At 34.6% G+C, this 24737-nt stretch overlaps 1 protein-coding gene across 4 annotated transcripts; it reads left to right on the top strand.

Moving 5' to 3' along the window:
- Positions 1 to 10990: 10990 nt before the first annotated feature.
- LOC127100383 (B3 domain-containing transcription repressor VAL2) lies at positions 10991 to 24218 on the top strand. 4 transcript variants are annotated; one of them, XM_051037530.1, is made up of 13 exons: positions 10991 to 11365; positions 11490 to 11628; positions 12551 to 12632; positions 12728 to 12829; positions 13200 to 13837; positions 13979 to 14075; positions 14223 to 14397; positions 14935 to 15011; positions 15191 to 15508; positions 17741 to 17790; positions 17926 to 18039; positions 18127 to 18197; positions 23109 to 24218. In XM_051037530.1, the coding sequence occupies exons 2-13, from the start codon at positions 11516 to 11518 to the stop codon at positions 23882 to 23884; spliced, it is 2613 nt and encodes an 870-aa protein (XP_050893487.1). In that variant the 5' UTR covers positions 10991 to 11365; positions 11490 to 11515; the 3' UTR covers positions 23885 to 24218. The 4 variants fall into 4 exon arrangements, with proteins under 4 accessions (XP_050893487.1, XP_050893488.1, XP_050893485.1 ...); XM_051037531.1 differs by having other exon boundaries at positions 10992 to 11365; positions 18130 to 18197; XM_051037528.1 differs by having other exon boundaries at positions 10993 to 11365; positions 15083 to 15508.
- Positions 24219 to 24737: the final 519 nt, after the last annotated feature.

Raw genomic sequence — 24737 nt, 5'->3', positions numbered from 1 at the left:
TGTGCAACAATGGCAAGTAAAATTTGACTTACGTTGTTCTTGTATTACTTGAATAGGTTGCTCATATACAACATCTTATGTAACATGCTCTTGTTTCTTCATTGGGGTATCTTTACTTGGTGATTCTTGAATTCCTTCAAGTGATACTTTCTTCCCATTGTCACCAATGGAAATAGATTCCCTTTATAGGAATGCACTAGTTCGTGCGACAAAAATGTTTTCCTTAGAAAGGTTGTAGAATTGATATTCTTTTGTTTCTTTAGGATAATCCACAAAGAAATCTGATTTTTGATAAAGTGTAGTAAAAAAATTGTTTCATATACCCTTCACAATCTTAAATCTTTATGTAAGACATATTCAGTTTATTATCACCCCCACATCTCATATGATGTTTTTCCCATTATTTTGGATGGAACACAACCAAGAGTGAAAGATGCAGTTAACAGAGCATGTTCCCAAAAATAGTTTGGAAGATCTGCATGACTCGTCATCGATGAGACCATGTCTAACAAGGTTTGGTTCCTCATTTCATAAACACCATTTCACTGCAACGTTCTAGAAGAGGTAAGTTTGGAGATGATCCTACACTTTGTGAAAAAAACTCTTCAAATTCTATACTTAAATATTCACAACTACAATCGGATTGAAATGTCTTAGTATTCTTACCTAGCTGGTTTTTTAGTTCACATTTGAGTTCTTTGAAGATTTTCAAAAGATTCTGATTTGTATTTAATTAGATACACATATCCATATCTTTTGTAATCATAATTAAATGTTATGAAGTATTGGAAAAGGGTCATGTAAAATTCAAATCCCTCATGCCTAGATTGCTATTGATGAATCCTTATGAGGTGTTCGATCATATCGTACACCTTCATGTTCTCATGTTTCTTATAGATTTCATGGTATCCAACATGAGGCAAAAAAGTTTCACAATATCATCAAAATGCTTATTATAACCATCCTTTTGAGACTTGGTATATTTACTAGATGGTTCCTCTTCAAGAATGATCCCTTCAAGAACATACAAGTTTTTCTCGTGCTTGAGAATAATCCCCAAGTTTTGGTACAAGTCAAATAAATTATCTTTGTCAAGGTTTGTTCATATAATGTTGTTTGAAGTGTTTACCATAGTTATCTACATCAAAGAAAATTTGCGTAAATAAATATCATGTGATTAAAAATATTGAATTGGGTGTTTGATTTAATATGTCCCCACTATTTTACTTAAATCAAATGATCCTTAAAATTTGATTCGGAAAATCGTGTTGAAAGATTTTCAAGTAGTCCAAGATCCATATTTCACTATGAACTAGGAAAGCACTGATTGATCGCCTAAGACCTAGTTATTTATACATAAATTCCTTCCAATTATCTCTTTAAATAGTTGGGGGAATAACTTTTTATTCTATTCAATCATATGAATTATTCTTAACTTTTACTTCTAAAATGTTCAATCTTATTGAATTTAGTTTAATTTAGTTAGACCCAAAAGACATGAGTTAAATATTAATTGTATTTCATCTCATCTTATTATTATAAAAATGTACCTCACATTGGAAAAATCTACATTTATGATATTAATCTTGGCGAGTGCTAAATTTTGGGAAAAAATAACTTAATATTCAATTGAAGGGATTTTTGTTAAGTGATTTCACTTATTTATGTATCTCATACAAAATATCTCTCACAATATTTGTATATCATGTGTCATTCATACACATATATAGAAAATTAAAATGACATGCTTAGGCCCCATAACACAATTGTTTTCTCAAGTCAATGGGATAAATTTAGCTAAAGCTACAAAAAATTATGCTTCTTCATGCTTTGACTTTCATAGTTGTCCTCTTATGATTATTTTTCTTGTCTTTTCTACTGTATTACATTAATAAGAATATTTATTTTACATAAGAGAGATTAAAATGAGGAAAAAGAATATAAACATAATAGTAAGAGAAAGACATGACACATGCCACAGTTCAATAATTACTAAAATAAAATTAAAATTAAAGAACTAAGATCATAACCATTAACCATGCAAATCAATGATAGTAACTCACCTTTATTATCATTAATTTTCTTTAAATTAATTAACAATTATTAATAATAAAATTAAATCATTTTAATATTTTGAATAACACACTTCAAAAAGTTAGTATAAGGGTTCTAGTGCCCAGTCAACAGACGATGGTCAAGGGGGATGCCCCTTTTGAGGGTCGTGGCAGAGCCTGGGCAAAAAAAATCATGTTTTAGTGAACACTTTCATCATGTAGAAATCATTTCTCATTGTATCTAATCATGTCATCATTAATCTATTATGGGTATTAACACTTGAACTCATATGACACAAACCCTAACATACTATAACATGATTATCCATATTTTCACCAAGAGCAATCGATAATGAGTATTGAAATTCTAGTTAACAGACTTTCGATGTCACACGGGTTGTTATGACATCCAATTCTGCGCAGACAAGAATTATGCAAAACTTAAAAAGTAAGTGCAGTAAATAACACGAGGAATTGTTTACCCAGTTCGGTCCAACATGACCTACGTCTAGGGGCTACCAAGCCAGGGAGGAAATCCACTATTAGTAGTATTAATTCAGACCTTAAACCAACTATTTAACCCTATCACTTAATACCTACCCAATGCAATTTCAATCTTAAACTAAGATCAGAGTTCCTACTCACTCCCCCTCAATCACCTCAGCGATTACAACCTTTAATTAAGATTAAAAACAATTTTGAAGTCACACTTCAAACAACTCTTGATTGTGCTTAACAGCTTTAATCAAGATACACAGCACTCACGCTTAAAAGCTTAGAGTGACACAACACTTACAACTCAATGAACACCCTATACCAATGCAATCATCTCAGTGATAATAGCTTGGCTCACAAGATACACATAATACAAGACACACAAAAATACAACAGTGAAGTATGATGGACACACACAATCTTCACGCCTAAAATCCCCGAGTTCTGAAAGAAGGATTGCCATCCTTTTATATTGCAGCACTTGGGCCTTGTACTTGTATTTCCTGAATTTAAGGTCAAGCGAGTTAACCTAAATTCCACAACTAGGTTACTAACAAATAGGTTATTTGTTAGCTTCATTAATTGTAGCTTAGTTGTTGGTTTCCTGGATTTTAGCTCAGCTATTGACTTCCTGAAGAATAGCCTAAGAAAAATGCTGAAACAGAAAAACTAAACAACCTACAATTTAGCATATATTGTCTAGAGTGAATGTCACAACATTTAGTTTGACATCCAAAGCATATACCATATGCTAAGTCTGTTATCTTCCTGAAAACAGACTGTACAAATTTGTTGTACTATACAGGACCAATATGTCCATACTTCAGTAACAGCATACATTCATAAATGTCAAAGCATCTAGATTGACATTTACACAATGAGCCTTACGTCAGGTCTGTTATCCTCTTGATAAGCAGACTGAGAAATATACTGAACTGTAGCAGACAACCAACCTGCCTATTATCCAGTATATGCTGTCAATGATGAATGTCATAACATCCAATTTGACATTCAGACAGTAGGCTTTGTGTCAGGTCTGTTATCCCCTTGATAAACAGACTGGAAATAAATACTGAGTTATTAAAGAACACCAGCTGTTCTATTCCTCAGTAACTGCTGACAGGGATGAATGTCATAACATCTAGTTTGACATTCAGTAGATCCTATATTAGCTAAACCTGCAGCATACAACTCAAGTATGTCATGACATCAGTCAAGACATCAGAGTACAGTTAGATATCCTAACATACAATGCAGTCAAACAGTCATCTCCACAACATGTCATGACATCAGTCAAGACATTAGAATCCAGCTAGTGTTTTACCATACAATGCAGCCAATTAAACATCTACAAGTATGAACACTTGGACCCTAACAACATTAAACCCAATAACACAATATCAACACTTGACATAAAGTTGTCAAAACAGGCTACCCGGTCCTAAACGGGTCGGCCCTAGCAGGCCTCAGGCTTTTCAGGGCCCGACTCAAAAAGCTTAGATTAAATATGAGCTCTAATTTTACTACTCAAACTCAACCCTGTCTGACTGCGGGCAACCCGATCCTAAACGGGTCCATTCTCGATTTAAAAAAAAATCAAACAGTCTCTTTATTTTGTAAGTAACTATGCAATAATACATGTAGTAAATATTAAATTTCAAATCCAAAACTAGGATTTCAAAATAATCCATCTAAGTTAACAATTAAAATCTAAAACAAAACATGAACTTAATTCAAATTATCCAAAATAAAACACAAATTATCCAACATAACACATAAATTTAAATAGTCTAAGACAAATTACAAATTATCCAAGATAACACAAAATAACTTGTTCCAACAAGTTTTAAGTTATCAACTTAATACAAAACCAAATAGTCCTAACTCGACTCGTATTATCACTTGAGTTTTCTACAACGACATTCACATGTTCAAATGTGTTGGATACTTGTCCACTTCCATAATCTTGATTAATATTATTTTCATTATCAAGTTCTATAAAACAAGAAAAGTAGTCATTATGACCATGCAACATTATGAAACCATATAACCAGTTTATACCTTATGAAATTCTACATTATGAAATTCAACATTATAAAACCATATAACCAGTTTATACACTTGATAAATCGTATAACCAATTTATAGACAAGAAAAGTAGTCGTTATCAAATTCTACATTATGAAACCATATAACAAGTTTATACACTTGAGAAACCATATAACCATGCAACATTATTTATACACTTGAGAAAATTTAACAAGTTTACCTTCAAAACCATATAACCAACTCCGTTTGTACACGAAAGCTTGAACTGATTCCTCTTTCATTGAACATCTATACTTGTTTAAAACCCAAGAGTCAATGCTAAAAGCAGATTCAGATGCCACTGTGGTTATTGGAATGCTCAATATATCACAAGTCATTCTTGCAAGATTGAGACATCTATTACATTTTTCCTTCCAATAAGTAAAGATATCAAAACCAACCGATGGATGCAACTTTTGCTCGTCTAAATAAGAATCAAGTTTAAATTGTTACTTGATTGAATTTCATGCTCTTGAAATTCCTACAAATTATGCATACAAACAATGATAAAAATTTAAATTTTAAAATTAAACCAATTAAAAGAAATAACAATAAATTGCATTTGTAAGAGAAAAAAAAGAATAGTTTGCACTTACTTCACAAATATATAATGAGGATGTCAACAATTCTTTTACTCCTCCAAAAGTAAGTAGCAATTGTGAAAAGTTATGAATAGAAGAAATCTCATGTTTGACATATTCCGCATAAAGCTCATACAACTCACCTTTAATCTTTTTTCACTTGTCTTCACTAGTGTTTTTGTCAATTTTTTTATATGCAAAATTCAAAAAGTTTATTTTTTTGTTGGATCAAGAATAGCACCAAAGGCCGAGATAATATTATACTCACTCTAATACTTGTCAAATTTTCCCCTCATTTTTGTAGTCATATCTTGAATCAAAGAATCCCCACTTATCAAATAAGAGTTCAAAAGACACTATATCTTCCATATTTCCCCAAAGTATAAATTAGAAGTAGAATAAGAAGATCTAGAGATCAAGTTGTAATTTTGTAGAATGGATTCAAGAGTTCACACATTATTTTGGATCTTGTCCACCATTCATTTGAATGACACCACTTAAAATTTGAATCTCACAAACTCGAGCTATAAAAGGCACGACGATAATTAATCACACTCTTAAGCATTATAAAAGTGGAGTAATTATATCTTAATCCAATTGTTGTATCAATCTCACCAACATTACTAAGACATTCATGAATTTATCTTGCATATCCATCATTTAATTTTAATTTGAAGAACTAGGATTCTTTGAGTTCTTGAGAAAATTCTCCATGCTCAGAGCCAATCAATGGCCCTGATGCAGGGAGACATGAACGATAAAGTGTTGCGAAGCTAATGCCATGCTTGAGTGTTGCTAAAAACACGAGTTCATGGATTGCAGAAATCGAGCTAAAGGTTGAAGATGATGTGAACCTGCGTGTGTTTTGGTGCCAAGTTCAAATTCCATCCAATCAGATCTTGCCAGCGCATTTTTTTTTTGAATTTGGTAGCCGTTGGCGCCTATTTCTATTTTAATTTCTTTTTATTTTATTTTATTTTCTTTCATTTCATTTTCAATTTAATTTTTCACTCATTTTAATTCATTTTGATCCAACTTTTTTACATAAAGTCTTTAAAATATTTTGCATCACATACATTTCTCTCCTAATTTTTTAAATCAATTTTGCATTTATTGTTATTTTTATTTCATTTTCTTTTTAATTTCCTTTTCCAATTTATTTTGTAACCATTTTCAAATATTTTTGCATCCAATATTTGAGATATATTCATGCATAATATTTGGGACTTTGTGTATTTTTTGCAACCATTTTTGAATCATTTTAACCATAGTTTGGAATTTTCTCTTTAATTTCTCTTTTAAATAATTTTTATTCATATTTTTGTTTGACTTTTGATACACTTGATGCTTTTGATTTAGTTGTTGACTTGATTGATTATTGATTCTACACTCAAGTCATCCATAGATGGACTTAAGGTTGATTCAATCTTCTTTGTTTCAAACATGTTAATAAATGGTCATGTAATCATTTTTGACACTTTAGATCAATGATAGGTTATCCTTCATTGGGTCATATGTTCAGATCCCTTGATTTGTATGATAGTGAATCCTAAGTCAAACACTTGAGTCATGTCTCTCTTTAACTTTATTAATCTACCTTGTTTTATTTTGACCATTGTGTTACATGTTTTAGCATATTAACCTGTGTTAATTCTCTAACATGTCTGACATATAAATTATTATTGATCGACCTCAGATAGGTATGACTTCTACATAAGCCTACTTACGATTGCTTAACATAACGCTAAATTATCCCGACACAATCAATTAACTACTAATTGTCACCATTAATCGTTGACTTTACTTTATTATCATTTAATTATTGTCATTTAATTCAAGTCATTTACTTTTATACAATTTACTTTTAAGTCTCATTCATCATTTTATTTCATACACTGTTCAGTTTGTATTGATTATCTTGTCTTATTCATCTGTTGCTTCTTATATTATGTTTGATCTGCTTGACACCATCTCAATGAATTAAAACATGATAAAATAAACTGACTTGATCCTTAAGACCTAAGCTTGATCTGAAGTGATGATACCTTCATCTTTGAACTTTGGACTTTAGAATTAGGCCTTAGACCCTATGCTTGACTTGGATTGATTATGAACTCATGGACCTTGTGGACATTTTGACTTTGACTTGGTCCCACTGATGGACTATTGAGCTTTTGGCTTTATAAATCTGTTTCTTATACCTCTGCTTATCATATTCATCTGTTTAGGTTAACACACTATGAGACATAAGCTCAGTACACTTTGCACCCACATGGCTTTTTCTTGGGCTACCTAACAATGAGACCATATGTTAGTCTATATCTGATCATGCATTATATGTTATATTTCATCTCATTCCTCTTTATTTAGCTTGATCAAATTCTATTTTATCAACTAGATCCTTTGACTTCACACATCCCCTTTATCTTTGTCAAGTGACCACATGTCTCTTGGTCACTTGATGGGTGTTGAAAAGTATATTTCCGACAAATATTTTTATATCGTATCCACAGAGATTGGTTGATATTACTGCCGTTCTATAATTTCAATTGTTGTAAGTTTAAAAAGTAACCAAGTTGTTTTTGAATGAATTGTTATCTCTTGAGTAAAATGACACTAAGACAATGACATTAGTTTTAAAATCAAATATAAAAGGCTTGGCAAGATTGGAGTTCACTATCCAAATTTCTTATGTTTCCTTAATGACAACTATATGGACTTAAAATTATTGATGATATTCAAGTATCCTCTCAATAACATTTATTTCTAAATGAAATTGTGATAATCACTATATTAATCGTTAGACGATTTCTCCACCTAACTATTAACATAACAATCTTTAATGTTTGATACAAAAGAAGAATAATGTATAAATCTATTTCTACAATTTATTCACTACTTGAAAGCATATTTTAAGTCAAGACTTGAATAATCTTTCTCAACAATAACTCAAATCAGAATATTCAAAATAGGGCAAAAATATCAATCATTACATCAATAATCTTTTGTCAGATACAAGAGTCAATAGGAATACGTAATCAATAAGGAATAACTACTACCTCCAATCTTGACAAAATGGGGTTTAGCTCCTCATCACCATGTTTGACAGCAAATGGAATACACAAGAAAGCCTCTGTTTTTCTTCTCCAACACTTGTGATAATAATATTTCCTTTTCTCCCATTGTGTGTTTAAAGAGTTCATCCTTTCCCTAAATGTCTCATTTTGGTTTAAAACAAAAAAGTGCTCTAAAAATGATCTAAAACTATCACACTTAAGTTGGGTTCAAAACATAACAAGTGGCCCAAACCAAATAACAAGCTTGCTGTCTTCGCAAGGTTCGCGGCGCCAACAAGGGTCGCGGCGCAAACTGAAGGAAGTTCAGCTTCCTTGCCTGCAAGCTTCCTTTAAACCATTTCTTCCAAGCTTTGTTCTTCAAATGCTTCCAAAATGCCATTCAAACTCATTCCAAATTATGCTCATGCAATCCAATGCTCTCTTGTCCATAATTTCTACGAAACTAACAAATAAGTGAAATATCTACTCAAAACATAATTAAATTAAACTTAATTGCATTTTTACTAAATTGTGAGAATAAAAGTGTGTAATTCAATAAGAAAATGGTAAAAGGGACCAACAATAATATATGAAAAGTAGTGATAATTGGTCCATAACAATGAGACTTGTCTTTATTACTTTGGAGCTTCAACCTCTCAGCAAGTACAAGACCTCAAGCACCAGTCAGGCGTCAGTTCATCTACCTTAGCCCCATAGATCATCCTTGTGAACCTGCTTCAACAACTTGTCAGATATTGACAAGGATTGCATGCCATGAGCCTTAAGTAATAAATAAGGGGTGAGAGGGAGCATTCCTATCCTCATTCTGAATATTTTGGATACGGGACGAATGACCTAACTGCTCAGAGTATTCATCTGTATTCATAAACTTTAGTGCAATTCCAGTCAACTCACTGACAAGTCTGCAACTAGCCACGTGGCTCTTCTTTTCAGATCCTTTTGGTTTAAACACCATTTCAATTTCCTTATTGGGACACACCTTTAAGGTTAACCCCATTATCCTTTCTTGATTTAAACTCCACAATTCAGGTTGACACCCTTAGTGGTTATACACCTCCCTTCTTGGTCTAAACACCATTCCCTTACCATATCAGACCCAGTGCTCTGGTAAGATCCTTGTCATGTCAGTCCCAGTGCTTTGACAAGCTCCTGCTTTATTTCCTTACCATGTCAGACCTCGTGCATTGGTAAGCCTTTCCTCTAGGTTTTGACACCACAATTCAGTTTGACACCTTCAGTGGTTATATACCTTTGTTTCCTTTTTTGGGACACACCTTCATGGTTAACTCCTTTTTCTTGGTTTTGACACCATAATTCAGGTTGACACGTTCATTGGTTATATACCTTTATGTTTCTTTTTTGGATTGTCACCTTTATGGTTATACACCTCCTCTATTGGTTTTGACACCATTTCCTTACCATGTTAGTCCATGTGCTTTGGTAAGTTTTTCTTCCGGTTTAAACACCACCCTCAATCATCTATCTTTTCTCAATCTTTTCCTCTGAACTACGGAGCTCTGACTTCCTCATTGCACTATGAGGATACGTAGACACAAGGATTCAAATCCTTGGCGAACATTTTTCTTTCTTTCTCTCTGGTTCCACGAACTACGAGACTCTGACTTTCTCATTGCACTATGAGAATACATATGCATGAGGGTCCTAATCCTCACTCAACACTCTTTTTCTAACCTATTTTCTGTTTTGTAGGTACATGATGATAACAACACCCATCCAAGCAAGATCATTCAAAACGGTTTCCATGGAGTACCATGGATGCGAAGAGTGCTAATACTTTTCCCTTGCATAACCGACTTCCTTACCCGTTTCTTAGTTTCCCCTTGGGTTTTATCGATATTTTCCCTTCCCTATTTTGGGATAAATAAAGTTCGGCGACGACTCTGTTGTATGTTCGATCATGCGATGCGTTCGGGTACATTTCCGTCCAGTTTCAGGTAAGGTTTTTGATTTTATGGTACACTTACCAACCTACTTAGAAAACCAAACATTGTTGTCATTACAACAAACAAACACTTCAGATATATAAGTTTTGCATTGAAGAGCATTTTTTGCAGCTCTTTATCCAAGATATTCCTAAAGACTTAAGCCATTTGTTCATATTTAAAACACTCAAACTGAAGTTAGTATGTTCAGTGGACAACCTTGAGGACCTATTACATTATCTCAAAACACACCCCGTCTTTGATTTGTGATAAAATGCTTGTAACATATTATGTCGAAGTACCTTCTACCACCCGTTTGCATCAAAGGATTTCCTTGCTATTTTAATATTTTCTAATTCTAGTTTAACCTCTAGCAAACCTAGTCTAGTTCTGGTTCATCATCCTAGATACCAATTGAGATAGAAAAATGGATTTTAAGAACGAACTGAAAAAAATCTAATTATTAAAATAGAGATTCTAATGATTAAAGATTAAATGAACATCCTATACCGAATGAGAGAATTTGAAGAAAAAAGATAATTTGTTGAATGTTGATTGATTGTTTTCCAAATGACATAATGCCTTTAAATACAAATATGAAGGTTAGAAGGCTAAAAGAGTAAAATACATAAAGTAAACTATTATTTAAAATAAACTAATAATCTAATACTTAATTCCTGTAACATGATGTTAAAAAGATTATTTAAAATTTCAAAAAATAATAAAAGATAGTACTCATAAACTAACTAGAAATTAATTAAAAGATTCTTAGAAGCAAGTGGTGGAGTTGGCCAAGTCTTGAAGTATAATCATCTATCTCATCGTGCATGCATTTTAGTGTTTCCTTCTTACTCTTTTTCATTCTGCATGCACACGCCTTATCTCTATGTTCCACACCCTCTCTTTCTTTCTTCCAACTTTCTCTCCGGTCACCGTCGAACCAATCCCTCCTTAACCACTTCTCCTCCGGTCAGATTCCAACGAACTTCCGATCAAACATTCGCCTTTCTATTCCGCCGCCACACAAATGAAAATCCTAAACAAGAGCCACACGCGCGGCGTCGACTTATTTCCCTAACCGCCAGCGAACGGGACTTTCCTTGCATACTTCCGGCGCCGCGAGCAAGGTTCGTTGTTCGATTTTGTACCTGTACGACTTTTTCGATTTCGATTTTATGTTTCTATTTTTGAACTCGGTTAGTTGGTTAGTTAATTCAATTGTTAGGGTTTATACTGAATTTTGTTTTGTAGTGAAACTTGTGGAATTGAAGTTGAAAATGGAGTCAAAGTGCTGCATGAACGGTTTGTGTGCTACCTCCACGTCGATTCGGTGGCGTAAAGGTTGGATACTTCGATCCGGTGAATTCGCCGATCTATGTGATAAGTGCGGGTAATGATTCTCTAGATTCTATATTGATGCGCGTGCGTGAGTTGAAAATTAATGCGCTTGACGGCGTTGATTTGTTATGAAATTGTACGGATCAAACAGTGAATTATGACGGAATAGTAATAAATATATTTGATTTATGAATTAATTGTTCATCGTTAATTTCTTATAACTACCGATTTGGCCTTTGTCTACTTTGTTTTTTTCTGCCGATTTTTCATAGTGGGGCGAAGTTTGCGCTTTAACTTTTTGCTTTTTTTTTTTGTTTTTTGTTTTGTTTTAAAGAAGTGTTTTGGTGCGGTTGTTGATCTCATCACTGGTAAGATTGTGGCTGCGAATCATAGTTTGAAACGTTTTTCTTGGCACGTGTTTATGCTTTAACATATTTGTTATCCTGATGTATTCCGAGTAAATGAGCCAAAAATAATTATTGGTGATATATACGAAGTAGTAGCATAAGATTTTCCGAAATGGGCAGATACATTAAAAGAAAACAAAAGAAAAGCCAGATAATTATATGATCTGTTTCCTTGTTTGATTGTGAAGATTGGAAGAAGGTTCCTTCAGCTGAAATTTCACTGTTCAAATCATGTTTAATGATCATGGGATGTCATCATTTGATAACACAAAGTTTTTTTGGATAAATATGATTATTGAAATTAATACATATGCTAATGTTTCCACACACGAGTCTTGTGACATATAGTTTTCAATCAAGTTTAGAGTGAAAATACCAGGACAAGTTACTCTTATCATTTTCACACATTCATGTCAGCATAAGTTGATAAAATGTGTTATTTAGATTCCGTATTGACTATGATTAGTAAGGATGTTAATATATTTTACTTGGTTGAGGTTGGACAAAAACTAGAAACAACTCCATGTTCATATTCTTACTCTGGGTTTTTCTCTACTTCTACTCTAGTTTTGCTTATGAGAAATCAGAGTTTTGTGATATGTTCCATGCAAAAGATTCTGGTTGGAGAGAGTGCACTTCATGTGGCAAGGTAAAGTGTGTGTAACCCGTTTTCTTTACCCATAATTTTAGTCTCTCAACCTGTCATGATATACTTAATGATCCTATTTGTTCTATTATCTGCAGCGTCTCCACTGTGGATGCGTTGCTTCAAGGTCTCAGCTTGAAATACTTGATACTAGTGGTGTAAGCTGTATAACCTGTGCAAGTAATTTAGGACTTCAACCTGTAAGCTCACTTCACCATGTTCCATATATAACTTACCATTGTGTTTACCGAACATATTAGGATTTAAGATTTTTATTTGACAAAATAAATAATTTACGATGATAAGTAGAAGGTCTTAAACTTAGTTTTTAAAAAAAAAAAATCTTGTTTCATCATGTAATTGGTAAGTTAATTATTTATTAGCATTTAGAGGGTAGAATGAATGGTATATGATCTGATAAAAAATTGTGGTGATCTGATCTCTGCATTTCAGATCTGTTCTTCCATATATAGGTTGTTACTTCCTGCCTATATGGTTACTTTGTATTTATGCTTCAATTTTCAAGTCTAACTGTATGTTCCCAAAATTGGATGATAACTTACTTGACAGATTGCTAGTAATGAAAAGCCTAATGAATCTGGAACAGCAAAGGTAAAACATGTCACTTCTCAGCAGTGCATATCTATGGCTGACCAATTAAATGGGAAGGATATGCAAGTTGGGAATTATGCAGAAAATGATGGTCTGAGGTGCTGGCTCAAACCTCACAATATTGATATGGATGGACCTTCTACAGAAATCAAACCAGAAGTTTTACATTCTTTTGGAGAATTCGGTAACACTTCGATATCTCAATTTCATGTCGAGTCAAATGGATCATCTAAGACTGCCAAAGTAGAGAATTATAAGGCAGACAACATGCAAGATATATATGAATCACTAGCACAGACAAATTTGAGTATGACCCTTGCTGCCCCTTCGGTAAATTTGAATCCCTTTCAAAATGCCCTTGTTGATGAAAGGGAACAAAGAAAAATGTCACCTCCACTTCTATTGGCGTCTAGATCTCGCCATCTTTTACCTAAACCCCCTAGGCCAACTCTCTCTCCAGGCTTAGAAGGTAATGCAGGCACGGTGTCCCAGATTCGTATAGCAAGGCCTCCCGCTGAAGGACGAGGCAGGAATCAGTTGCTTCCACGATATTGGCCTAGAATTACAGATCAAGAGTTGCAGCAAATATCGGGAGAGTATCCAACATTGTAACTAGTTCTTTAAATTGCCAATTATAGTCAAGATACTTTTGAGAGATTATAACTTGTTATTGTTTTGACAATTACTATTTGCCTCATAAATATATTTCCTTAACCATGAATTATGGTATGTTCAAGTCCAAATTCTACCATTGTGCCACTCTTTGAAAAGATGCTTAGCGCAAGTGATGCTGGTCGAATTGGTCGCTTGGTTCTACCAAAAGCATGTGCTGAAGTAAACTTTTTTTAGCTTATCTGTTGAATTTAATTTATATTTACTGTTTTCATTTTGTACAACCAATTATTAATTTATTATATTAAAATTTATTTTTCTTGATGAGTCATGTAATTTCGTAGAACTGAAAGAGATGGGATTGTGCAGGCATATTTTCCTCCTATATCTCAACCTGAGGGCCTTCCTCTACGAATCCAAGATGTGAAAGGAAAAGAATGGATGTTTCAATTTAGATTTTGGCCAAATAACAACAGTAGGATGTATGTTTTAGAAGGTGTAACCCCCTGCATTCAGTCTATGCAACTGCAAGCTGGTGATACTGGTATGTTTTAGTGAGAAAACCGCATGGGAACCTTTTTTATTTATTTATTCTAATTTGTCTTTCCGTACTGCAACATAAGCTAAATTTGAAGAGTGATAGGTGTTTTTTCTTTGGCTCTACGCATGTCTGTTGGCAATCGGAATCTCTGCAAATTCCTGGCTCAATGTTCTTACAAATCACTAATCATACCTATAAGTTATGCTGCCTTTAGATAATGACTGCAAATATTTTTTCTGGATTTTTTTGATTCCTTTCTCTGTCTTCTGAGGAATGTTATGAAGTTTGTCTAGTTTTATTGATAACTTTTTATTGTTATTTGGACAAAATGCCAAAAATATTTAACAGAATTTGCTTTTGTTTTGGGGGTTTGGGAATGGGGATATGTTCAAATGGGTTCTCTTTAATGAAAAGCAGTTGATTTCTGTACTGTTTCTAAGTTTTATTTGGTACATGAAGGTTTTCTTTTTAACTAAATAAATTGTGTTTATCTACAAATTTAACCACAAAGAATATAAGCTTTTCTTAAAAATTCTGCAGTAACATTTAGCCGAATGGACCCTGAGGGGAAACTTATAATGGGGTTCAGGAAGGCAACAAATTCTGCTTCATTACAGGTAATACCCACTTTTAGCTCATATAGCAAATCCGAACTTATTGAATTGATATTAAATTACCTATTAAGCAGGAAACTTTTCCGTCTAATATGCCCAATGGTTCTCATTCAAGTGAAACATCCTATTCTGGTGTTTATGAGAATATACCTATATTAAGTGGTTACCGTGGCCTTCTTCAGTCTCAAAAGGGTTGCTCAGAAACCCACTTAAATGCGCTGTCTAAAAAGTGGAACTCAGTTGGCGGTGACATGGATTGGCATAATGTAGAAACACCCGAAAGCAGGAAAAGAGATGCGTTGTCTTTGCCACCCGTGCTAGTTCCCGAGAAGAAAAGAACCAGGAATATTGGGTCAAAAAGTAAGAGGTTGCTTATTGATAGCCAGGATGCACTGGAGCTGCAACTTACTTGGGAAGAGGCTCAGGATTTACTTCGTCCACCACCAGAAGTTAAGCCAAGTGTTGTCATGATTGAGGATCACATATTTGAAGAATATGAAGTGAGTTTACTATTTATAAGCAGTAATTATTTATGAAATCATGTCATTCAAGTTCTCATACACACAAATATATGATTGTATGAGAGATAGAGAGTTGTGGAGTCGAGTTATAACTCAGACACCAACTTTAAGGCAAAAATATATAGAATCTTTTGTCGGTTCTAAACAGTTAATTAATGCATTCATCTGCTGTCTAAAATTAGGAACTTTTCTGACATAACGTCAAAAAAACAGTTGATGGGTAGGGGATGTGTTCCCAAAAAACAGTTGATGGGTAGGGGATGTGTTCCCAAAAAACAGTTGATGGGTAGGGGATGTATGCCCAAAAAACAGTTGATGGGTAGGGGATGTATGCCCGTGTAATTTTGAAACTGGAAAGGTTGAATGCATAAGCTAGGTAAGATGAGGACTACCTCCACTTATAAACATATATTGAGACCATCTCTCATCAATTTTTTTTCTTCCAAATGTGGGACTATTAACACCCAAGACACATCTGGAGTGGGACCCGAGTGATCAAATAGCAGGTGGCCCAATGGATCCTGGATAAACTTTGATACCTTCTTAGGTTTTTATATTGGACTTAACTCATTCTTATAAAACTAACTTTTAAGGCAAGAAATACCACCGCTTATAAACATATGTTCATACCATCTCTCATTCAATTTGAGACTTTTAACATACTCCCTCTAGTCTAGGACTGGATATCTGGGGCGTGACTCAAGTGACTGGATAACAGAAACTTGATTGCAGGTAGTCCTACAGCTCTTTGGATAGACTCCGATATTATATTAAATTTTTATAGAGTCTAACTCATTCATACAAAATCGGCTTCGGCTTGTAAGGTAAGAGGGACCTCTCTTTATGAATTTTTATCAGGCCTGTATATTTTTTATCTAAGATTTGAGTTTTTCCAAATACATCATCTTTCTGAAGCCCCAAGGCCTATTTTTTATCTAAGATTTGAGTTTTTTCAAATACATCATCTTCGTGAAGCCCCAAGGCCTATTTTTTATCTAAGATTTGAGTTTTTTCAAATACATCATCTTCGTGAAGCTCAACACTGTTGAGTAGTGCTTTGATAGGCTGATACCATGTTAGATTTTTATATTGGACTTAACACATCTTTACAAAACCGGTTTATAAAGTGGCGAGTGTCGCTTGTTATAAATATTTGTCAGATCTTATGTTTAACCTACGAGGGATTTTGATTTTTTCCAATACTATGAAGCACATACTCTGACACGGACACCGATCATGTTGACATTGCTAATGTCAAAAAACATAGGACACCGACATCGAACATACATATATTGTAATTAAATAAAACATGAACAATCATTTATAAAGTATCTAATTTGAGAATGATAATTTATATCCGCATCTAAGTTGAGCAATTTATTTTATTAGAAAAAAAATCTAAAACAAGATATACTAGCATTTCACTTTCATCTTTCTATCACCAATAGAAAATTTGAAAACAGGGTAATCAAATTTAAGACTTTTAACCCACTCATAATCATTATCCTTGAACGATGTAGAACATGGAGATATTTGTATGTTAAAAGACATGCATATGCAGTTAATTTTTTAAATACCTAATTAAATTAATATTCTATTACCATTAGAACTTTTTTTTTGTTTTAATTTTTTATGGGTGTTTATTATTACTGTAAATGAGTCTATGGCGTGCTTGAGGATTGTCGAAGCAAAGAAAAAAAAAGTTTTTAGGACACTTCTTTGAGTTATCCGACATGTGTTGTACAAGTGTTTGACACCGGGGTACACGTAATCCGAGGAGTGTCCTTTTCTTTTTAAAAGACCAATGTTAATATTGTTAGGGATTGTTAGCATTATTATGTTATGAGTGGGGATCGAATCCTCAACTTCCTTTTCACTCCACTCCTTAACACCATCCCAGCTGCCAAAGCAACCTTGTCCATATAATTTACTCATTTTTATAACATGGACTTTACTTGCATTAGTCTGTAAATACATATACACTAACCAGTATTGGAGTTGCAAATTTGAGCATCTCTGCTCGTTTTATGCTTCACACATGGACGTGATTAAATTTGTGCGGATAACATAAAACTAAAATATTTAAATTGATTTTTAGGTCTTAATAATTTTACTTTTGAAGAAAAGTCTGGACTAGGAAGATAAGAGTACATTTTCTATACAGCCTGTATGAGATCTTGCTTAAGGGTGAATTTACTTCTATTCATGCAGGAGCCTCCTGTCTTTGGAAAAAAGAGTATATTTGTGGTACGATCTAATGGGTAAGATGAATGTTTGCATTAGTTACATTTTCTTTTCATTGCATGTATCTTTATGATTTCTATTAGAAAGTTCTACAAATACAGGATCTTATACATTTCAATCGTCTTATAATTTGGAGTATGATTGCACCACAGGATAAATGAGCAGTGGGCACAATGTGATAGTTGCTTAAAATGGAGGAAGTTACCAGTTGATGTACTTATTCCCTCTAAGTGGACTTGTATGGAGAATTTTTGGGATCAAAGCAGGTGAATAGATGATTCTTTTGTAATATTATTATTGCCTCTACATGTTTCTAATAAGACCTTTGTGCTTCTGCAATGCTGTCATGTCAGCAGGTGTTCATGCGCTGCTCCCAATGAATTGAACCCAAGGGAACTGGATAATCTTTTGAGAATGAACAAGGGTATTTCTCCGTTTCTTGCTTTAACTTAAATACATGCAATGCTTTTGTAGTTATTGCTGATAAATAAATACTTGTACAAAATGGTTTTATCTTCAATTAGCTTTCATTACATTTGAAACTATGCTTCTTTTCTGAGAGTTTCTCCTATTGGTATTTACAGATGGTTTTGAAACATGTCTGCATTATGGGGAGGGTACTACTTAGAAATTTGATCCCCGATCTTTTACATTTAATTGTTGTTGGAACTAATGGAACAATTAAGATTTTAATAAGAATGAAGAAGAGAGAAAATTGTTGTTGGAACTAATGGAACAATTAGGATTTCAAGAAGAATGAAGAAGAAGAAAATAGAGAAGAGAGAAAAACTATATTTGAAAAGTTGTTAAGCTGTTAAAACTGTCAATTGTAAAACTATACAATGTCATGCCTATTTATAGGCGATCAGGGCCCAAACCCAAAACTTATAACCCAAGCTAAATGCTGAATTCGACTCTGTCAAATACAACTGACTCTTACTACTTCGACTAGCTACTTCGACACAGTTGAATACTAATTTTTCTACAAAACATCGAATTACAACTTCTAACGCACCACCTAATTCATGTTTTCGAGACTTCTCATCCCGATGCTTCTCTTCAACTCATCGAAGCTGACTTTCTTCGGGGGTTTGGTGAGCATGTCAGACAGTTTCCATTCCGTCTTGCAATGCTCAAGTTTAAACTTTTCTTTGTTAATTTGATACCTCAGAAAATGATACCTCCTCTCTAAGTGTTTACTTCGACCATGACACATAGGATGGTTCGCCAGATCGATAGTTGACTTGTTGTCGAAAAACAACATTTTCTTAGGTTCCATTATCTTGAGCTCTTTGAGCAACAACTCTATCCATGCTGATTGACATGCTGCATATGATGCAGCCACGCACTTAGCTTCACAAGTTGACAAAGTCACAATGCCTTGCTTTCTTGAACTCCATGAGACTGGGGTGCCTCCAATCATGACTATGTAGCCTGCAGTACTCTTTTTCTCGTCTTGATCTCCATTGAAATCTGAATCACCGTAGCCATGTACCTCCGCATCTGTGCTGGTCTTCTGTTGCCTTGGCATCAACACACCATGATCAATAGTACCTTTGATGTATCTCAGCACTCTCTTGACTGCACTGAGATGACATTCTTGGGGTTTTTCCATGAATCTGCTCAACAATCCGACACTTTGACAAATGTATGGCTTGATATTGCAAAGATACCTCAAGGATCCAATGCTTTGTTTGTACAATGTTGCACTTACAAACTCATCATCTGTCTCCTTCAACTTTGCTCTAGTTTCTAATGGCGTGGCAGCTGCATTACAAGTGCTCATCTTGATCATTTTCAAGATATGTTGGACATATTTCTTCTGGTGTAGGAACACTCATTCACTTGTGTCTTTGAACTCCATCCCTAGGAAATATGACAATTTTTCTACGCCGGACATCTCAAATTCCTGCGTCAGCTTCGACTTGACTCTTATCTTTATTTCATCTGCATCTGTAATCAACAAATCATCCACATACAAGCATAAAATGATTCGACTAACCCCGTTAGTATCATTTACAAACACTCTATGTTCTGAGACACATTTTGAGAAACCTGCTTCAATCAGGAAGCTATCTATTCTCTTATTCCAAGCCTTGGGGCTTGCTTCAAATCATATAAAGTCTTCCTCAATCAATACACCTTCAACTGCTGTCCTTTGATTTCGAATCCTGGTGGTTGACCGACTTAAACATCTTCTTCCAAAGGTCCATTCAGAAATGCTGACTTTACATCTAGTTGATGTATCTTCGATCCTTTGTATGTTGCAGTCGACACGACAATTCTGATGGTTTTCAGCCTTGCCACAGGTGCATAAATTTCGTCGAAATCAATACCAGGTTTTTGTAGAAAACCTCTCGCTACCAGTCTTTATCTTTCAACGTGCTCCTAGTTCTGTTCAATATACTTCTATTTCTCCTCTCAGATATACCATTATGCTGAGGTGTATTGGTGTAATGACCTCATGCTCTATACCTTCATCAGGGAAAAATCTTGTAAATTCTCTAAAGGTGTATTCACCACCACCACCACCACCACCAGTTCTCAGTTTTTTTTAACTTGCATCCACTTCGCTTCTCGACATGCAATTTAAACTTCTTGGACAGTGTGAATACCTCACTCTTTTTTTCGATAAGGTAAATCCACATATATCTAGTGAATTCATCTATGAAAATTAGAAAATAGCAATTACCTCCATTCGACCTTACTTCAAAAGGTCCACACACGTCAGAGTGAACAAGCTTAAGCTTTTCTCTCGACTTCATGGGCATGTCATGTTTGAATGCATTCTTTGCCACTTTGCTTTGCAACATTCCTCACACACTTGTCTTGGTTCTTTCACTTGAGATAAGTCATACACCATCTTCTTCTGGTTGAGCATACCTAGACCTCCGAAGTTTAGGTGTCCATACCTATGATGTCATAGTGAGTTCTTATCTTCGACAGTAGTCGAAACAAGACATTGATGATCAACCATGTTGATTTGAATCTTGAAGATTTTGTTATCTGCCAATGGTGCCTTTAGGATCATCATTCCTTCACCATTATAAACCTTTATTAGATTTTCTTCCAACTTTATATTATACTCTTATGCAAGTAATTGACATATGCTTATCAAGTTACTTGTCATCGAAGGTACATACAATACGTCAATAATGTTGACTCTTTGACCATTACTTCTCACCACAACTATGTTTCCTCTTCCCTCTAATGTAACATGCCTGCCATCTAGAAATTGATCACCTTCTTGACTGATTCTTTTAACTTGGTAAACCGGTTTTTATTTCCAGTCATGTGGTTGCTGCATCCTGAATTCAGATACCACATATTGATTTGTTCATTATTCGACTGAGTTTTTGCCACGAGTAGCATATCATCATAGTCGCTTTCTCCAACATGTGCATATTGCATTTCGTTATCATCTTTTGCTCTTGATTCTTTCTTTCTTCGATAATCTCGAGCATCATGACCAAATCCTTGACAGTTGTAACATTACACCTCCTTTAGATCAACTTTCTTTCCCGAATACTTGTTGCCCATGACTTTCTTGATTGAATCAGAGTGATTCTTTGAGTTCTTGCTTGACTTCTCATCATTAGCAAGGTTCTTTCTCTGCTTTGCCTTTTCTTTTCCAGATTTCTTGGTGAATCTTGCTTGCATTGTCTGTTCAACTACTTTCTCCCTCTCTGAATTCCTCTGCTTCTGTCTCATCTCATGAGCCTCCAATGAAGTTTGAAGTTCTTTCACCTTCATCTCAGTTAGGTTATTGGACTCTTTAATGGACATGACAATGTAATCAAAGTTTGCAGTTAGAGATCTCAGCACTTTCTCAATCTTCTGCAGATCAGTGATTGATTCACCATTCGCCTTCATCTAGTTTGTTAGCGATACCACACGCGTAAAGAATTCTGAAATCGACTCATGTTCTTTCATTTGAATCATCTCAAATTATTTTCTCAGCGTCTGCAACTTCACCCTCTTCAATTTTTCATCTCCGCCATACAAGTTATTTAACTTGTCCCATGCTCCTTTTGTTGTTTCTTCTTCAATAATCTTCTCAAACAGATTAAGATCCACACATTGATGGATAAAAAACAGAGCCTTTTCATTTTTCTTTCTTCGTTTCTTGTGCGCAGCTTGCTGAACATCGTTAGCATTCTCTTCCAATGCAGATATTCCATCGTTCACGATTTCAGTCACATCTTGAAATCTTAAGATGGTCTATCTGCCAAACTCACCTCTCGTAGTTCTCCCCTTTGAAAATCGGTAGATTCGCTGGAAGTTGCGTTGATGTTGTGTTTCCATTTGCCATTATGGATTCTCTCTGAATTACAATCGGGCTTGTTGATACCAATTTGTTGGAATTTATGGAACAATTAGGGTTTCAAGAAGAATAAAAAAGAAGAGAGAAGAGAGAAAAACTATATTTGAAAAGTTGTTGAGATGTTAAAACTGTCAATTGTAAAATTATACAATGTCATGCCTATTTATAGGCGATCAGGGCCCAAGCCCAAAACTTATTGTTGACCCCTACTACTTCGACCAACTACTTCGACATAGTCGAATACTAATTTTTCTACAAAACATTGAATTGCAACTTCTAACAATAAAAGTTAATCATATTTTAGTAATAGATTTTCTTAGGGTCATTGATAGTCTGGGTTCCAAATTACTTTCCTTTTAAAGTCAGATGCATTTTTGTTAATGAGCTTTTATAACTATGCCCTTTTTTTTTTGTCCTTAAAAGGAAATACACACAACTGAATAATGCAAAAGCCTCCTTAATATCTTGTTTATATATTTAGTTCACATGTTTGCATTAGAAGACTTGAAAGTCCGTACGATTGGTGTAAAAATTCAGAACGGAAAAATATGCACAGGATGGTTATAATTAATAAGTGTTGACTTTTTATGTATGACATATCTCCATTTTGTATTGTTGAAAAATTTATCAAAACTGATGCATAATGAGTTTTACAATGTCATCCTAGTATATTTTCTAACAGTTTTAACTCTAAATGATCTCATGAGCCTCCACTTGAAAGAATTGACTTTTTTTTTTTTACCAATATGACAAGAATGTGAAGGGCAGTAACACTTGATATTATATGGTGTTGCTACCTTAGAGCTGTTGCTTTTGTGAACAAATTATCTGTTTTGAATGAAATTAATAAATCCATGATCCCAAATTATGCTGCATGATCAAGGATGGTTACTTTGGGACTATTATATGTGGATGTTGAAATGTTTTTCATGCCAACAAATTCTTGTCCCCTAGAAGTCCAACAAAAATTCTTGTTCCCTAAAACATTTTAAATCCATCATTTTGGAATAGAATTCAAGAAACAAAGACTTGCAGCGGCAAGCCAGAGGCCAGCTCTGGAACGTGAAGGTCTTGATGCTTTGGCCAATGCTGCAGTACTTGGAGATGATACTAGTGACTCTGGCAGGACACCAGTCGTGACCACTACAAAACACCCTCGTCATAGACCTGGGTGCTCCTGTATTGTCTGTATCCAGCCACCAAGTGGGAAGGGCAAACACAAACCTTCATGCACCTGTAACGTGTGCTTGACAGTTAAACGTCGGTTTAAAACCCTGATGATGCGAAAGAAGAAACGTCAATCTGAGCGCGAAGCTGAGATTGCTCAGAAAAATCAGCTATCATGGAGGACCAATGATGAATCAGAAGTAGATAGCACCACTCGACATTTAACTCCAGTTGATGGTTCGGAGAATGAAGCAAGGGTGCCAAATGAGTTAAGCTCAAGGAGTCAAGACCAAGTGGCCGAAGCTGCCAAGGGACAATTAGACTTGAACTCCCGACCGGACCGGGAAGACATGCAAGCTGGACCAGACACTCTAAGCATGATGACTCTTCTTGAAGAAGCGAATCTCCCATTGGAGACATACCTGAAGCAAAATGGTCTCTCTAGCTTGATATCAGAGCAGCAAACAAACTCAGCTTCAAATGTGCAGCCACAGACAACCACTGAGAGTGAGGGAAGACAAAATGAAGATTGCTGTACTGCTTCTGCAGTTCATGAACAGGTAGGCAGTCCTGAAGAAAACAGTGAGCAAGACAGAGACCAAAACAAGTCAGTTTCATGAAGTCTTGCCGCCTTCATTTTCTTTTTCCCCTTTCCTTTACTCTGAAGTCCATTATACAAGAACTCTCGTGAAGGCTATAAAAGTACAAGAGGTTTGATAGGGATGTCTATGTTTTTTTTTTCTGTCCTAACTGTGAAATTTCCCACTATACATATAAGAAGCTAAAAATGCTGAAGTTTATATTTTAGGTTGTACACCAGTGTGAGGCAAGGAGTTGAAGTACAGAATCTTCTTGCCACGGTAATACATTAATACATCTGATAGTATTTGTTTATTATGTTTGTTGAGTTCAAAGAAACGATTTTACAGATTTAAAAAAGCCTTGTTTGTCATCTTTTAAATGCTAAATCATTAATTTGCTGACTAAACATGGTAACAAAGTTGAAACTGGCTATTTGGAAATAGCTAGGAATAAGAGTTTGCTTGATTTAGGGACTCTGGCTACAGTGCTTATAACACATTCCATCCTATTGATTAAAACTTACAATGAGTTTAAATCATGTACTCCACATAAATTTGAGGTGACTCATGAATTTTAATCAATAGAAGAATGTGTATTCAAATGAGTGTTTTGCTAGCATACTTTGATTTGTAGTAAATCTCCTTTCTGTTTGATGAGTTTGGAAAAGGCTCAAGAAAATTCGACCCAAATCAATCTTTTGGAATCAAGTAGTATTTCTCTTATTCGAGTCAAACTTAAACCAAAGTTGGCTTTGCTCTGGATTATTAGGTTTATTTGGTAGACTCAAGTATTTCTCTTATTTGAGTCGAAAAAGTTGGGTTTGGTTCGGATTCTTAGTTCCAACGTGTCTAGGAAAAAAATCTTGAGACATACAAATTTATTTTGTTTGAA

This window comes from Lathyrus oleraceus, chromosome 7, assembly GCF_024323335.1.
Source record: "Lathyrus oleraceus cultivar Zhongwan6 chromosome 7, CAAS_Psat_ZW6_1.0, whole genome shotgun sequence".
In the NCBI taxonomy this organism is placed as follows: domain Eukaryota; kingdom Viridiplantae; phylum Streptophyta; class Magnoliopsida; order Fabales; family Fabaceae; genus Lathyrus; species Lathyrus oleraceus.
The sequence above is the reverse complement of the archived record's forward strand: the minus strand, read 5'-3'. Positions and strand labels throughout refer to the sequence as shown.